The following is an 18,022-nucleotide window of genomic DNA, read 5'->3' on the forward strand; positions in this document are numbered from 1 at the left end:
GGCGTTATTACGCCTTTTTAGCGTGTATACGCTTTCTTAGCGTTTATACGCCTTTTTACCGTTATTACGCCTTTTTAGCGTTTGTACGCCTTTAAGTTGGCATTATTACGCCTATTTTAGCGTTTGTACGGTTTTTAGTCTGCGTATAACGCCTTTAATGGCGTTTGTAAGCCTTTTAGTTTTCATTATAACGCCTTTTTAATCGTCTGTACGCCTTTTAGTTTGGCATTATAACACCCTTTTTAGCGTTTTTACGCCTTTTAGTTTGGCATTATTACGCTTTTAATTAGCGCAAGAATGCCATTGTTAGCGTTATTACGCCTTTTAAGCGTTTGTACGCCTTAAAGTTTGGCGTTATTACGCCTTTTTTAGCGTTATTACGCCTTTATTAGCGTTATAATGCGTTTGTTCGCGTTATTACGCGTTTATTTGCGTAGTAATGCCTTTTTTCGCGTTATTACGACTTTGAACTATTTTTTTTTAATTTTAAGAGGTACTAATAGACTTTCGTATAAAATAGCTTGATGATAAAATGCATGAAATGATGATTTCCATAACAAGATGTCTTTATTGCTTCTTGGAAAGCATACACAAACTATCTAATTTTGGATTATATTAAATCCATAGTTGACTCGACAAGATTCGGCGACTTAAAAAAACAGGGAAGAGAACCTGTTATTTCGAACAGGAACTATTCTTAAAGATATCCTTTCGAATTCAGATATTTGTTTGTTCATTATTTATATATATATACCTTTCTTTAGAAATATAAGTATGTTTATAGTTACAATACTTAAAATATTTTAAATAAGGACACACCTTATTGAACATGTTCTTCCAGTCCCATAGGTAATTCTCCTCTACGATCATGGTTTTCCAGTCGGGATTGTCCGGACCCCGGGCTGGAAGGGCGCTCTCCCGCGTCCTTCGAATGACGTCATCTTCAGTCCGCTCCGTTACCGTGCTCAGTACCGTCTGCCTCATCGGCTCGATTTCCGTTCTCCGGAGACCGCGCCCACTGCTCGCTACGTTGTTCCCGCTCGCGCTAATGTTCGAGCGCCCTTGGGACTTGCGGTCTACGGAGGGACCGCTTGTTTCTGAATCAGTTTCTCGAAGATTGTCTTTCCTGGAAGCTCGGCCAAAGCCCGCCTGTCTAGATGCCCGTAAATCCTCCAGGCGGTTTGGTGATTGTAAATCAGGCTGCCGTCTTGATGCACGTAACTTGTCGAGTGCCTGATTATCAGCCCTCATACCTGTGGGTTGAGCTTTAGTGGCACCAAGTGAAAGAAATCCGTAAGGATTATGATCATCATCAGTTCCGCTTGGGCCTTTTTCTATAGTAACACCGCGTTCAATTTCACGCGAATGTGACCTAGACGAGCCTTGGTCATTTAAGTCGGGCCCATTTCTAGCATTGCGACGGCCGTTCTCACGTGCCTGTAATTCAGTTGCGCCCAAGTCACTCCAACCCTGATTATCTCTCTCCGTCGCGCGAAACGTTTCCTTTAACGTTTTGTCCCAGTTGCTATTGTAAGGCCTCCCTTCGTCTGGGAGGAAGTTAAAACTGACGTCATTTGCGTCCGCCATTTCCACGCACAAAACTAGTATCCTCCGCTTAACTTTCTTTTAGTTTACTTCAACTGTCGCATTCCAATTATTTTACCTATATATTGGCGTTAAAAGTGTACAGTTTTCAAATCGGTAATTAATTTACTTTACCAGACAGAAATACATGTAAATTAACACGAAATTTACATTTAATGATGTTCGGTAACCGCAAACTGCGCAAAGCTGTGGGCGTTTTGTAAATGCGCACCCGGGTGAGAATATCTGTAAAATATCTGTATAATATTTGCTTCCTGATTTACCGAATGGAAGATCGCCTTCAATCGATAGGGTTTATTCTCGTATAGTCGATTGACAATATATGGAATGTGCTGTCACACGATGTGCGTGAATGCTTATGAATACCTAGGTAATATGATACCTTCCCGGTGCTTTTTATGCGTTATTACATTTGAAGAAACTAATTTTCATACAAAAATTGTAATATACCCCAAAATGTCAATGCTATGGTAATCAGGGACTGACGTTTTATTTTATACACTTCATGATATTTAATGAACCTTTCCATAAACGCTAGCGAAATATCCTTTAATATATCATACAAAGTTAATAAAATATTATGTTTGCAATCCGCCGTTCGATTTATAAAGTTTGTTAAAGGGACCGTCAACCACAAACGACGAAAAAAGTGAAGTTCTTAAATACCGTATTTTTTACAATTATTATTTTATATTGATTAAAATATCACGACTGGTATATTACATTACTTGAAAAAAGTTAATATTTTCAGTAAATTCGGTAATACAATTTCGCGATGTGAAATCGAACGTACATCGAAAATAGGTGACATAACGATATACACACAATAAATAACGCAAGTAGCTTTATCATTTTATACATAAAATAAATACAATTCATTACGCATGCACAATTTGCATTCCTGAGTTTACCACGAGACGATGATGATCAATCTACATGTACTTGCGTTATATATAGTTAACTGGTAGTTAGCTGGTAGACCTACCCAGTAAAATTGTATTACCGAATATACTTAAAATACGAAAACTTAACAACTTTTTCAAGTACTGTAATATACCAGTCGTGATATTTTAATCAATATAAACTAATAATTGTAATAAATACGGTATTTTAGAACTTTTCTTTTTTCGTCGTTTGTGGTTGACGGTACCTTTAAATACTAGTTTTATACCAGAACTTAAGGTTGTTAGCGCGTATCTGTAACAAAAATATTATTAAGTGAAAATCTAATTTCTAATGCAAAAGACTGAAATGACAAGTTAACTATTTAATAATAATAATAATAATAATAATAATAATAATAATAATAATAATTATTATTATTATCATAATTATAATAATAATAATAATAATAATAATAATAATAATAATAATAATAATAATAATAATTATTATTATTATTATTATTATCATAATAATAATAATAATAATAATAATAATAATAATAATAATAATAATAATAATAATAATAATAATAAAGTTGATGCTGTTGTTTTTTGATGAAATTGATGTGTCTACATAAAAGCAAAGTCCAGTTTTCTCAATGATCAGCAAACATAAATATTTCCAGTATAGCGAGCATTTCAAGTATAATACGATAGTAAGAAAACCATTACAAATATCAAAGCGCTGACAACATAGAAAGACCGTTGGGAAAACATGAAAGTTAAATCACGGAATACGTAAATTGTGAGTGCATCTTTGAAACAGTTAATTTCGATAAATACATCTCTCTGCTGCTCTTCATATACTTTAAAGTGGGTTCCCACTGCCGATCCGATCATCCCGATCATTGAAATTTCCCGACCAAACCCGACCAAGCTCGACTAAAACGGGTATACACGACTTCTTCTCGACCTCTTGTCGATAACACACGACCCCCACACGACTCATTAATGATGTCAACTCGACCATCCTTCCGATTTCCGCTCGATCATATCGACCTATACGCGAGCCCTATACGATCTCAGCTCGACCAAGTGGACCTCAGCTCGATCGCCACCAGATCTTCACACGACCAGATCGTGATGGTCGCACTACAGTCGTACAAAGCGATCAAAAATAACTCGGGAGGAGGTCGAGCGGATCGGGTACAGAGCTCGTGTATGGTCGAATAGCAATCGGGAAATGGTCGTGTACGGTCGAGTAGCCGTCGGGTAGCAGTCTAGTAAATCTGTACATCAACTCGAATAGAGGTCGAGTGGATCGTGTTGCGATCTAAAATTTCTCGGGTAGAGGTCGAGCGGATCGGGTACAGATCGTGTAAAAGATGTCAATCCGATCGCCACACGATTGCTAACGATCAACTCGATCTTTTACTCGACTAATACAAGACCACTTCCCGACCGCTTCTCGATCCATTTCCTACTCGACCGCTACTCGATATTTTTTGACATGTCAAAAAATATCGGGTAAGGAGCCCGACCAATGCCGACCTACCCGACCGCCCCCGATCACTCATGCCGACCGAACCAGACCAGTACCCGACCGCTTGGTCGGGCTTGATCGAGTTGATCTGATCGGCAGTGGGAACCCAGCTTTACTTCCAACAAATTAGTATCAGCTAATTTATAGAAACGAACATGCTCTCATTCGCAAATTAAAACTTACAAAGCACGGGTATATTTCATGGCTATTGAAATGAGAAATAATTAAAAAGAACAAATCTTTTTTTATAAATGTTTTTACATTAAAACCAACCAATACAAAATCTGAAAAGATTTTTAATAGCATATCAGTCGTATTTGTTCAAATAATTTTTCAGTTTGTTATATCAAAAGCGGTATGTTCGTGAAATACCACGTCAAAATATTTTAAGTTTATTAGAGTTCTTTCAATGCTATTTGCATAAGTACAAGCTCCGTGTGTTTTAGTTTGCAACACTCGTAAATCGGGCGAGAACGACTGCTGAACTATTTATACTGTGTCAATAATCTATGGCAATATAAGATTGAAAAGCCATTAACGCATATTTTTGGTGCATACGTAAATTATGGTAATTATGCATCACCTCGTTGATGTTGTAGACTTGGAATATTGGAGTTGTATGAACTATTTTGCAATGTATTCAGGCGAGTTCATTTCGTGGCATCTTTTCAAAGAAGGTCTCATCGTAAACAACGTCACTGTGTTAGGATAGTGACGCGCATGAATATATCGACTAACAAACTCACAACCTACAGAATAAACAAGTAGTTTTTGCACTTGGCCTAAATACACCCAAATACATTCTAATGACGGCTGGATAAGAATGGATCTATGCTGTTGAAGTGCAATTTACGACAGAAATAACGTTTCGACAAACCGAAATTATTGAACTAGGAAAAAAGTTATCCGCAAATCTTCGGTTACTTATGTAGCACACACTTTTATCGATCATTGTTTTCATCACTAATGTTGTATCTGAATACCTGTGTGTTAAATATATTTATAAAATAAATTTATGTTTTAATTCATTAAATTGAAATATGATTTTTTTATAGATATACTAAAACTATATCAAACCTAATGTATGCATTATGAGGGCATTGCCATAAAGATCGATCTCATTCTTGGAGCGTTTTAAGAATATTGCATTAAAATGTATCTGCAATTCCATTTCGATCTATTGAGCTGCATGGCTGTCACGTAATTACACATTGTTCGTTGATAACACACAGTTACGACCAATGTTCATTTCTGTTTTCATCGAGATTTATTTCTGTTAAATAATTTCTTACACAACGCTTCTAATGTTCATGAAGTACAATTTTACATCGCGGTGGCCGACATGGCCACCACGTCAAGAAAGCGTGACTACTCTACTCGATTGTCCAACTTAGGACCTTCCCTTCATACAACGCAGATGCCAATTTATACAATAATGGACAAATAAATTGGGTGACGGCTGTCTGGATGATTGACTTTGACATGAGTTGAATTACCTGATACGGGATGGCTTTATGTGTGACTTACATATCTTGTGCATATATATGCCAATAATTAAGCGAGACCACGTTTGTTTAACTGCATATATGAAAGTTCACCTGTCATTTAACATGAAAATATACACAAATTAACAGTGCTGCATGTGCTTACCATAGACATAACTAATTAGTGAACCCAGCCATGGGCAATAACTTGGTGCATTTTTCTCGTCTAATTTGAAGATGACATATGATGCCCATTTATGCATTTCTTCATGAAGACAGATATTATGTATTCAGTTACACCGAACAAGGAATATACATGAAATACACCAATTATGCGACATGGCGATTCTTTTGCAATACAATCAATTGGTAAAGACAAATTCAATGTCTTCATGGAAAGATAGGTTTGTTATTTCCTTTGAGTTGAATAAAAAAATACCATTTAAAAGACTTGTGTTACCCCACATAACGCCATTTATATAATACGCTTTTAAAAACCTATTTTGAAGTAGACTTAAATCAAATATTGACACAGCTCATTCGGAACTCCCATACCATACCATAAATATATCAAATACGTTGAAAGACATTATTAACATTTCTGCTCAGCATGACATAAAATTATACATACAATTGCAAAATAGTAATTTCATGACTTCCTGGTCGATGAAAAATATGTTCGATGGATTTAAAAAGGAACGTACAAATACTATATACCCGGTAGTTATAATGACAAATGATAATACAGGTACATTTAAAAAGTACAAAATTGTGAACAAGATACTCTCATAAATAAAGTCTTCGTTTAAGTATAAGATTAGACAGTCGCAATTAGCATTGACCTTTTATATGTTTGAACTTTGATTCTAATTGTGACCTTGACCTTCGACATAGGACCTGATGCCTGTGTGCCACACTCGCGCTCAGTCTGCACTTAACTTCTGTCATGCCGTTTAAAAATTAATAAACTATGGAACAATTAACAAATATATGTTACGGTTTTAACAATGTTATAAACCTTTACCTTATCAACAGCGACCTTTGACCTTGATTTCGTCCATGACATACATGTGACCACATACGTTCAATAGGTATCCATGCTGGAAAAATATATGCTCGGGGCAAAGTGTAGGTGCTTATACTATAGTTGACCTTATACATTTACATCGAACTGTGATCTTAACCTTGAACCTAGATAGTGATTCTTGCGCACGGTACGATTCCGGTACTTCTGTTCATATATTAAGTTATGCTATGGCAAAATTGTTGACATGGACATTGAAACGTAAAATTGACCTAAGGACCTGGTTCTTTCGTTCGACACATTGACCCACCATGATTTGCACGTATATGAAGTTTGTTTAAAAAATCTATCCTGTGCATAGCTATGTTGAGAACAGAATCTTCGGGTTCGAATTTGTATATCCGACAATTGTACTTAGACTGTGCCATTAACATTAGACACTGGAACCTGATTTTTTTTAACGCAATACTCTTTATGCCATGATAGGAACTTCTTCCAAGTTTCTAGTCATTTTATTTAATGCATACAGGGTGAATTAAAGCTTGAAGTTCGACCTTCACAATTCGTACTATAATGTATGTCACTTATTTTTGTCGAGACCCTCATTATTGTCTACGACATCATGTCTAGTCATGCGTGTTATTTTCTGAAATGCTATTTGAAAGAGAAAACACGCTGGAAAAGTGCATGTTCAGTACAAAGTAAAAAAAGGTTTGATTCACCCTAGTTTGACATTTCATTCTATATTGTGATCTTGACCTTGGGTTCTTGTATAAAAAAAACTCTAAATCATTATGCTTATCACTTCTGTCAAGACATATGGAAATGCAGTCATGCTGGGCAGCGGTAAGCTCGGACCTATTGCACAAACGGGTTTCTGGCATTCTCAAAAAGCGACTCGTTATCACACGGACTTATCCGTGAAAACGAATCAACGACCGAACAAAGAAGGAACCGTAAAGAACTGGCCAACACAGATCAACGCATTCGTCTTAATAGTCGCAGGATGTTTTGGGTAAACTAAAAATACTCAACAATCAAGAATATATTTTATGGTAGATGCTATTCTACTAGTCTGTAACTGGCATGTGTAATTTGCTATAAACTAATAAATACAAAAATCGATATTAAATCAATTCATCGGCAGATCGCTCTTCAATTTTCTTTCGTATCGTTGAATTCTGTTCTATTCATGGGATGATTCATATTTGAACAAAGAAGTTCTTCACGGCACTTCCTTGTTCATTGTGCAATACACCGTACGTCGGGGATTAACCTATTATAATTATATATCGATCGAATAGATATATTTATGATCAGTCGATTATTCGATATTTTGGTATTCAGCATGCCGATATAGGGTAATGTGAACAGATATAAGCTGAACACGCACATTTCATTTAACTGTTTAGTTCGTCTTATTAATGAAGTTGATTTAAAAAAATGTTCACCATTAAGTTTGTGAAACATTAATCATTGAGGTAAACAATCGGCGCGACTAGCTCAGTGGGTATATCACCGGGCTACAGCCCCGTGGTCCCGAGTATGAACCTTGCCACAGCTTCTCAATGTGGTGACCGGCAAACCTGTTCTTATTCACCTTTATCTGATTGAAGGGCATATGTCAGTTCAGCGTACATGGGCATGTAAAGGAAAGAGTGAGTAGAAAACGGACGTACTGAAACACAGTTGAATAATCCAAACAGCAAATCAAATATTGACATGTATACTGTTTTTCTTCGAATATAATTTATGAATATAGAAGTAAATGCAGGTTCTGTTAATGTCTTTCTAATTCGACACAGGTGTCCAGGATGATAGAGTTCGATAAAAAGCGTAACGAGTAATTCCCGTCTTAAAGGGACATGAGCTTAGAAGATTAAATACATCTACTGAATAGCGTATCTGTGGACGGTCATTAAGTGTTACAATCTCCTGAAAGGCATTTGTGCTTACTGTCCGTAAGTGTGTATTTACATTTTTAAAATGTGCTCAATCGGAAAAGTCCGCTATCATATTGCAACAGACCCTTTTAAAAGCAATTTTAAAGAAAGCAGTATAAGTGCGGATCACTGAAAAAGAAGGCCGACAGCTATCTACATAATAACGCTGATTTATATATCGACTGTAATTCGAAGCTTTAATTTTCATGGCATAGCTGCATAATGACAGAGAAGAACATATCAACTGCGCTGTTCAAATTCTTGCGACTACTATACTGGCGTATGTAATTATAGTATCCAATCGTAGTGTTTTGTACCCTTTGCATGCTGGGAAATTTGTCGTCTGCTAAAATGTCGTCTGCTGAATTTCTTAAATTAGCATTTTCTTCGATTTTTTTTCAAAGAATACTTTCAGAATAGCAAACAGTTTGGATCCAGATGAGACGCCACGTTCTGTGGCGTCTCATCTGGATCCAAACTGTTTGCAAAGGCCTTCACAACTCGGTTCCCGCACTGTAAGGGTTAAATTGATAAAAAAACAGATGCACTTATGTATGAATTCCTATTTCAGGATTTTCTGACACTGATATATGAACATCCACGAAGAATAATCGATAAAATGTAATTGAATATTTCTTATTGATGCATGGTCTTAATTATTATTCATGTTCTCATACTAGAATTCATTTACTCATACTAGTTTTAATGTTTTTAATGAATTTTATTTTCTTAAAATTAGTATTCATGTTCTTGTAACTAAAATTCATGTTCTTAAGTTCATGATTCATTATGTGCTGTTAACGATGTACATTGTACAAGTCGAAATAAACTGTCTGTCGGTCTTAAACTTAATATTTATTTTATTATAAGTAGTGTTATCAAAACTTGTATATGTGTTCTTTATGCTTCAATTGACAATCTCTTAACTGTTATTCGTTATTTAAAACAAATATCCTTGTTTTCAAAACGAGCGTACACGTTTTTGAAACTTATATCCATACTTTTAAGACTAGTGCATTTACCGGTATTCACTTTATCATAGATGATGGAACGAACATAAAGCCCACCAACTTATTGCAATCTCAGGAATACAATACTCATCCATTGAAGCTAATCATCGTTTACAAGAACTGTAACAAGAGCTGTGTCACAGATGTGACGAATACCCCCATATGCCGCATTGACACAGAATATTTTGCATGTTGTCTTCACAAAAAACAGCGGACACCATGCCCAATGTTTAAAGCGCACTAAGTGACCCTGTGACCTAGTTTTTGACCCGGCATTGTCCATGTTAGAACTTCACCTACACATCATCCAGATACAACTTCTGATCAAGTGTGGTGAAGATCGGATTAAAACTACTTGAATTAGAGAGCAGACACCATATTGAATGTGTATAACGTACTAGGTGACCCCGTGACCTAGTTTTTGATCTGGCATGGCCCATGTTCGAACTTGGCCTTAAGATCATCTAGATAAAACTTCTGACCAAGTTTGGTGAAGATCGGATGAAAACTACTTGAATTATGGAGCGGACACCATGCTGCATGTTGAACAAGAGGGCCTGAAAGGCCCAAAGTCGCTCACCTGAGATTACAAGACATTATTGGGACAAATCTCCTGACCAAGTTTCATGAAGATCGGAAAATAAATGTGGCCTCTAGAGTGTTAACAAGGTTTTACTATAGCCATATAAGGAAAAATGCCCCACCCCCTGGTGTCCATGTTTTTCAACCAACCAGCATCATTTTCGAACTCATCCAAGATATTATTTGGATGAATCTTCTGACCAAGTTTCATGAAGATAGGACAATAAATGTGGCCTCTAGAGAGTTAACAAGATTTTACAATAGCCATATATATAGCCATAAGGAAAAATGCCCCGCCCCTTGGCATCCATGTTTTTCAAGCAAACGTTACCATTTTCAAACTCATCCAAGATATCATTGAAACCAATCTTCTGACCAAATTTCATGCAGATTGGACAATAAATGTGGCCTCTAGAGTTTTAACAAGGCTTAACTAATGCCATATAAGGAAAAATGCCAAGCCCCCTGGCAGCCATGTTTTTCAACCAACCGGCATCATTTTCGAACTTGTCCAAGATATTATTCGGATGAATCTTCTGACCAAGTTTCATGAAGATCGGACAATAAATGTGGCCTCTAGAGAGTTAACAAGATTTTACTATAGCCATATAAGGAAAAATGCTCCGCCCCTTGGCAGCCATGTTTTTCAAGCAAACGTTACCATGTTCGAACTCATCCAAGATATCATTTAGACCAATCTTCTGACCAAAATTCATGAAGATTGGACAATAAATGTGGCCTCTAGAGTGTAAACAAGGTTTTACTATAGCCATATAAGGAAAAATGCCCCGCCCCTTGGCAGCCATGTTTTTCAAGCAAACGTTACCATTTTCGAACTGATCCAAGATTACATTGAGACCAATCTTCTGACCAAATTTCATGAAGATTGGACAATAAATGTGGCCTCTAGAGAGTGAACAAGGCAAATGTTGACGTCGCACAACGCACGAAGTGACCCCCGTTACCTAGTTTTTGGCCCAGAATGGCCCATGTTCAAATTTGGCAAAGAGATCATCTAGATACAACTTCTTACCAAGTTTGGTGAAGATATTGGATGAAATCTACTTAAATTAGAGAGCAGACACCATGCTCAATGTTTAAAACGCACTTATTTACCCCATGACCTAGTTTTTGACATGCCATGACCAATGTTCAAACTTGGCCTAGACATCACCTAGATACAACTTCTGACACAAGTTTGGTGCAGCTCGGATGAAAACTACTTGAATTAGAGAGCGGACACCATGCACAATGTTTAAATCACACTAAGTGACCCCATGACCAGGCATGATCCATATTCGAACTTTACCTAGATATCATTTAGATACATCTGACCAAGGTTAGTGAAGATCGGATGAAAACAACTTGAATTAGGGAGCAGACACTTAATACAGACCGACCGACAAGCTCACTCCTATATACCCCTCTAAACTTTGTTTGTGGGGGTATAATAATATTATTTATATCTGACATTAATTATTTTAGAGAAGGCTGTTCTAAAAAATATTGACAAGTATAATTGGATATAAGTGTTATTTTTTCCGTGTATGCCAGATTTAGTTTCTAAAGCTTATTAAAGTAACGGTGTTATTATTTGTCATGATTTATTAACTCATGTATATTGATTTTTTTCTTTGCAAGCTGAAATACACTGAAACAAATATTGCACCTTCTTTATACCATTAAAAACGGTGAGCAATAAACAAGTTAAATAAGAGCTTGACAACATTGACCGGGCATGCATTAACTCCATCAACATAAATACACGCTTGGATCGTTTCCTTTCTTATTAGCATTCAGTTTTGTTGGCACACATTTTGCACACGCTTAGTGAGGCGTTAGCTGTTATCATTGAGAGGTGAGATTGGGTATATCTAAATTGCATCCATAAGATTACGGAAACTAATGTATAAATCAAAATTGTATTTTAATACAATCATCCATAAAGGTCAGTGCAAGGTTACTATTGGCCAGCTATAATAGACCAGAGAAAATTCGGAACATGTATTTCGAGGATTGTGATAGTTGAAAAATATTGCTTAATCAAATAGTTTTTAAATGGTAATTCATTGGAAATCTTGAAACAATTACTTAATTTTGCACATAATAGTACCTTTATATATACCATAACTTTGAACATTTGCTTGAAAGGGGAAACAAACCTAACATATAAGGCAAAAAGCTGTACACTGCTATCCTGTAGCTCGTGATTTCAATCACATGTAAATGACAACAACTTTATTATGAAACCTAAACATTTTTATTATCTATTCTGGACAATAGCCACTACCCAATTTCGAACATCTGGAATAAAGCATAAAAGGTTTATCCATCATGGTGTAATATGGTACATGTGTTACCAAACCAATTAATAACGCTACTTAAAAGCAAGAATAAATCAATTAAATAATTTCCAAAAAAATGTGTTCTACTATTTTCAAATATAACTGTACACATAAGTATGAATTTCATCAAAAGCCTTTCACTGACAAAAGGCACAACATAAGTCTGTCGCTTAGGAGAACATGAGAAAACAGAACCAGAAAAATACAAATAACAGGAATGACACATGAAATCATCATTAATATACAAAGTGGTTTTCACATGATTATTTTCATACCGGGCATCCTTGATTGATTCTGAGAAAGCTTGAAGGTAGCGTATCTTATATATAAGGGGCGGACTCAATACGCAGGACACCTGCTTGACTTCTCAAACATTCTGATGTTAATAGTAATGTTCCAGTATATATTTGAACACAATGACGAATAAATTACATTCACACAGACTTGATCTTATACAGTTATATTTTGCTGTATTTTTGTAAGCACAAATGTATTCCTTTAAAATAGAAACTGCATCCAGCAAACTCATGGCAAAAATTACATGACATTTTACACATCATATATAATACATATATTACACTACTTGTATGATGTCAGCACACGATGATTATACATTATTTTTATTTTAAACAAGAGCTGTGTTTGTGAAACACAATGCCCCCTACTACGTTTTGCAGCCGCACAGCAGCTTTTTTTGAAATAAGGTTATATTTTGAATGTAAAGGTCACAGTGACCTTTGACCTAGTGACCTCAAACCATGTTTGATTGTAGATCTCAATGAGATGCATGCACATGTAAAGTTTAAAGAACATAGGCCCAAGAGTTTTAATTTAATAAGCAAGATTAAAGTTTTGGGACAGACACACACATACAATGACAGACAGACAGACAGGCCAAAAATAATATACCCCCTGATCATTCGATCTGGGGGCATAAAAAGTGAGCAAACTATACATATACAATTTTTAAATATATGAAAAGTTGATTAATTCCAGTCCAGTAAGGACAACATAAACATCAATACCATAACTACCTCTTATAATAGCAAGAAAACACAAAAAGTTCACAAATTGATAAGCAGCAATAACTGCAACTGTCATGTGAGCCACTTTAGCAATGGTTCGCCTTCTTCTTAAACCAACAGTTAAACACAAAAAATAATCTGCATGAGGGACAGCAAAAGTTGCAACTGCCCAACAGGCCCCACCAGCTGTGGAATTTCCCCTTCTTCCATCCTTCCTCCTTCTTCCTCGCTCCCTATTTCTTCCTGCCTCCTCTTTCCTTGAGTTGGAGATGAACGGTGCCTCCGTTGCTGAAGTTGTAGAAGGCCAGCGTGTTGGAGTCTTTGATGAACAGACCCTGGGAGAACAAATAACATGAGGCTCAATACACATGTATAATCATTTGATGATTGATGGAGGGTTCAAGGTGGAATATATGTAACTTATATAGGGAAAGAAATCAATACACATGTACATTATTTAACACAAATTTAAGGGTTCAACAGGAAATATTGATGCTTTCGATTTCATAAGACTTTGAGAAAAATAATATATTAAGAGCTAAAGATTTGATTGGAGAGGGCTAAATATTCATAAATGTGCAAGTAAATATTTAAGTTGAAGTTGTGTTCATTTAGATGTATTATAAAAAAGTATTGCTTTGATCTTCCTATTTGTACCAATGCAAAGCAGTAACCCAACTTTAATTACCTAATGAGTTACTAACTATCTATTAAGGGAATTGGAAAAATCTTGAAGAGTATTTACAACAGTACCCCTCTTATCTATAGCTCTATACACACTCCTATGTAAGTCCATGTGTCTACTTACATCATACTGCAGCTATAGGCACACTCCTACATAAGGCCATGTGTCTACTTACATCATACTGCAGCTATAGGCACACTTCTATATAAGGCCATGTGTCTACTTACATCATACTGCAGCTATAGGCACACTCCTATGTAAGGCCATGTGTCTACTTACATCATACTGCAGCTATAGGCACACTCCTATATAAGGCCATGTGTCTACTTACATCATACTGCAGCTATAGGCACACTCCTATATAAGGCCATGTTTCTACTTACATCATACTGCAGCTATAGGCACACTCCTATATAAGGCCATGTGTCTACTTACATCATACTGCAACTATAGGCACACTCCTACATAAGGCCATGTTTCTACTTACATCATACTGCAGCTATAGGCACACTCCTATATAAGGCCATGTTTCTACTTACATCATACTGCAGCTATAGGCACACTCCTATATAAGGCCATGTGTCTACTTACATCATACTGCAACTATAGGCACACTCCTACATAAGGCCATGTTTCTACTTACATCATACTGCAGCTATAGGCACACTCCTATATAAGGCCATGTTTCTACTTACATCATACTGCAGCTATAGGCACACTCCTATATAAGGCCATGTTTCTACTTACATCATACTGCAGCTATAGGCACACTCCTATATAAGGCCATGTTTCTACTTACATCATACTGCAACTATAGGCACACTCCTACATAAGGCCATGTTTCTACTTACATCATACTGCAGCTATAGGCACACTCCTATATAAGGCCATGTGTCTACTTACATCATACTGCAGCTATAGGCACACTCCTATATAAGGCCATGTTTCTACTTACATCATACTGCAGCTATAGGCACACTCCTATATAAGGCCATGTGTCTACTTACATCATACTGCAGCTATAGGCACATTCATATATTAGGCCATGTGTCTACTTACATCATACTGCAGCTATAGGCACATTCATATATTAGGCCATGTGTCTACTTACATCATACTGCAGCTATAGGCACATTCATATATTAGGCCATGTGTCTACTTACATCATACTGCAGCTATAGGCACATTCATATATTAGGCCATGTGTCTACTTACATCATACTGCAGCTATAGGCACATTCATATATTAGGCCATGTGTCTACTTACAACATACTGCAGCTATAGGCACACTCCTATGTAAGGCCATGTGTCTACTTACATTATACTGCAGCTATAGGCACATTCATATATTAGGCCATGTGTCTACTTACATCATACTGCAGCTATAGGCACACTCCTATATAAGGCCATGTGTCTACTTACATCATACAGCAGCTATAGGCACACTCCTACATAAGGCCATGTGTCTACTTACATCATACTGCAGCTATAGGCACACTCCTATATACGGCCATGTGTCAACTTACATCATACTGCAGCTATAGTCACACTCCTATGTAAGGCCATGTGTCTACTTACATCATACTGCAGCTATAGGCACATTCCCATATATAGCCATGTGTCTATTTACATCATACTGCAACTATAGGCACACTCCTATGTAAGGCCATGTGTCCACTTACATCATACTGCAGCTATAGGCACACTCCTATATAAGGCCATGTTTCTACTTACATCATACTGCAGCTATAGTCACACTCCTATGTAAGGCCATGTGTCTACTTACATCATACTGCAGCTATAGGCACACTCCTATATAAGGCCATGTGTCTACTTACATCATACTGCAGCTATAGGCACACTCCTATATAAGGCCATGTTTCTACTTACACCATACTGCAGCTATAGGCACACTCCTATATAAGGCCATGTGTCTACTTACATCATACTGCAACTATAGGCACACTCCTACATAAGGCCATGTTTCTACTTACATCATAATGCAGCTATAGGCACACTCCTATATAAGGCCATGTTTCTACTTACATCATACTGCAGCTATAGGCACACTCCTATATAAGGCCATGTTTCTACTTACATCATACTGCAACTATAGGCACACTCCTACATAAGGCCATGTTTCTACTTACATCATACTGCAGCTATAGGCACACTCCTATATAAGGCCATATGTCTACTTACATCATACTGCAGCTATAGGCACACTCCTATATAAGGCCATGTTTCTACTTACATCATACTGCAGCTATAGGCACACTCCTATATAAGGCCATGTGTCTACTTACATCATACTGCAGCTATAGGCACATTCATATATTAGGCCATGTGTCTACTTACATCATACTGCAGCTATAGGCACATTCCTATATAAGGCCATGTGTCTACTTACATCATACTGCAGCTATAGGCACATTCATATATTAGGCCATGTGTCTACTTACATCATACTGCAGCTATAGGCACATTCATATATTAGGCCATGTGTCTACTTACATCATACTGCAGCTATAGGCACATTCATATATTAGGCCATGTGTCTACTTACATCATACTGCAGCTATAGGCACATTCATATATTAGGCCATGTGTCTACTTACAACATACTGCAGCTATAGGCACACTCCTATGTAAGGCCATGTGTCTACTTACATTATACTGCAGCTATAGGCACATTCATATATTAGGCCATGTGTCTACTTACATCATACTGCAGCTATAGGCACACTCCTATATAAGGCCATGTGTCTACTTACATCATACTGCAGCTATAGGCACACTCCTACATAAGGCCATGTGTCTACTTACATCATACTGCAGCTATAGGCACTCTCCTATATAAGGCCATGTGTCTACTTACATCATACTGCAGCTATAGGCACACTCCTATATAAGGCCATGTGTCTACATCATACTGCAGCTATAGGTACACTCCTACATAAGGCCATGTGTCTACTTACATCATACTGCAGCTATAGGCACACTCCTACATAAGGCCATGTGTCTACTTACATCATACTGCAGCTATAGGCACACTCCTATATAAGGCCATGTGTCTACTTACATCATACTGCAGCTATAGGCACTCTCCTATATAAGGCCATGTGTCTACTTACAGTGATTTTTTTTGCTTTAATTTGTTACAGCCTGTGCCTTTTGAATTGGGAAAATTAGCGCGATAAAGCTTGAAATTGGGAAAAATAGCGCGATAAACCATGAAATTGGGAAAAATTAAGCATTATAAATAAGATTATAAGTAACAGAAGTGATATTGTTTTTAAGTGCATGTTCAGGGAGTTTTCTACAAAAGGAGTCTGGTCAAATTGTTTTATTTTTAATCAATAAAAGTGGCAAGTTTGGGAATGATTTATGGACAAAAATGACTAAATCAAGTTATATATTTTGAAAGATGTTTAAAAAATAAAGTTGAGACCTAGATTTAAGAAATCATAATTAAGTTATATGAGACTTCTTTCTAAAAAAAAAAAAAAAAAAAAAAATTTTTTTTTTTTTTTTGAAGTTGGGCTTTTTTTGGGAAATTTTGGTCAGAATTTTGGGAAAAAACGTGTTTTTTTGCGATTGGGAAGCAGCCAAAATTCGGCTGTAAATTTGAGCAAAAAAAATCACTGACTTACATCATACTGCAACTATAGGCACACTCCTACATAAGGCCATGTGTCTACTTACATTATACTGCAGCTATAGGCACACTCCTACATAAGGCCATGTGTCTACTTACATCATACTGCAGCTATAGGCACACTCCTATATAAGGCCATGTGTCTACAAACATCATACTGCAGCTATAGGCACACTCCTACATAAGGTCATGTGTCTTCTTACATCATACTGCAGCTATAGGCACACTCCTAT

At 36.7% G+C, this 18,022-nt stretch overlaps 2 protein-coding genes across 2 annotated transcripts in view; both read right to left on the reverse strand.

Moving 5' to 3' along the window:
- The window catches only part of LOC127835741 (sushi, von Willebrand factor type A, EGF and pentraxin domain-containing protein 1-like), a 29,915-nt gene extending 28,328 nt beyond the window's left edge, over window positions 1-1,587 (reverse strand). The window contains exon 1 of the mRNA XM_052362178.1: window positions 820-1,587. Coding sequence (XP_052218138.1) covers window positions 820-1,587 — 768 coding nt within the window. The remainder of the gene's footprint in view (window positions 1-819) is intronic.
- Window positions 1,588-12,298: 10,711 nt separating this feature from the next.
- The window catches only part of LOC127835401 (splicing factor 3A subunit 1-like), a 46,616-nt gene continuing 40,892 nt past the window's right edge, over window positions 12,299-18,022 (reverse strand). The window contains exon 17 of the mRNA XM_052361811.1: window positions 12,299-13,780. Coding sequence (XP_052217771.1) covers window positions 13,679-13,780 — 102 coding nt within the window. The 3' untranslated portion in view covers window positions 12,299-13,678. The remainder of the gene's footprint in view (window positions 13,781-18,022) is intronic.

Source organism: Dreissena polymorpha, chromosome 6 (assembly GCF_020536995.1).
Source record: "Dreissena polymorpha isolate Duluth1 chromosome 6, UMN_Dpol_1.0, whole genome shotgun sequence".
NCBI lineage: Eukaryota > Metazoa > Mollusca > Bivalvia > Myida > Dreissenidae > Dreissena > Dreissena polymorpha.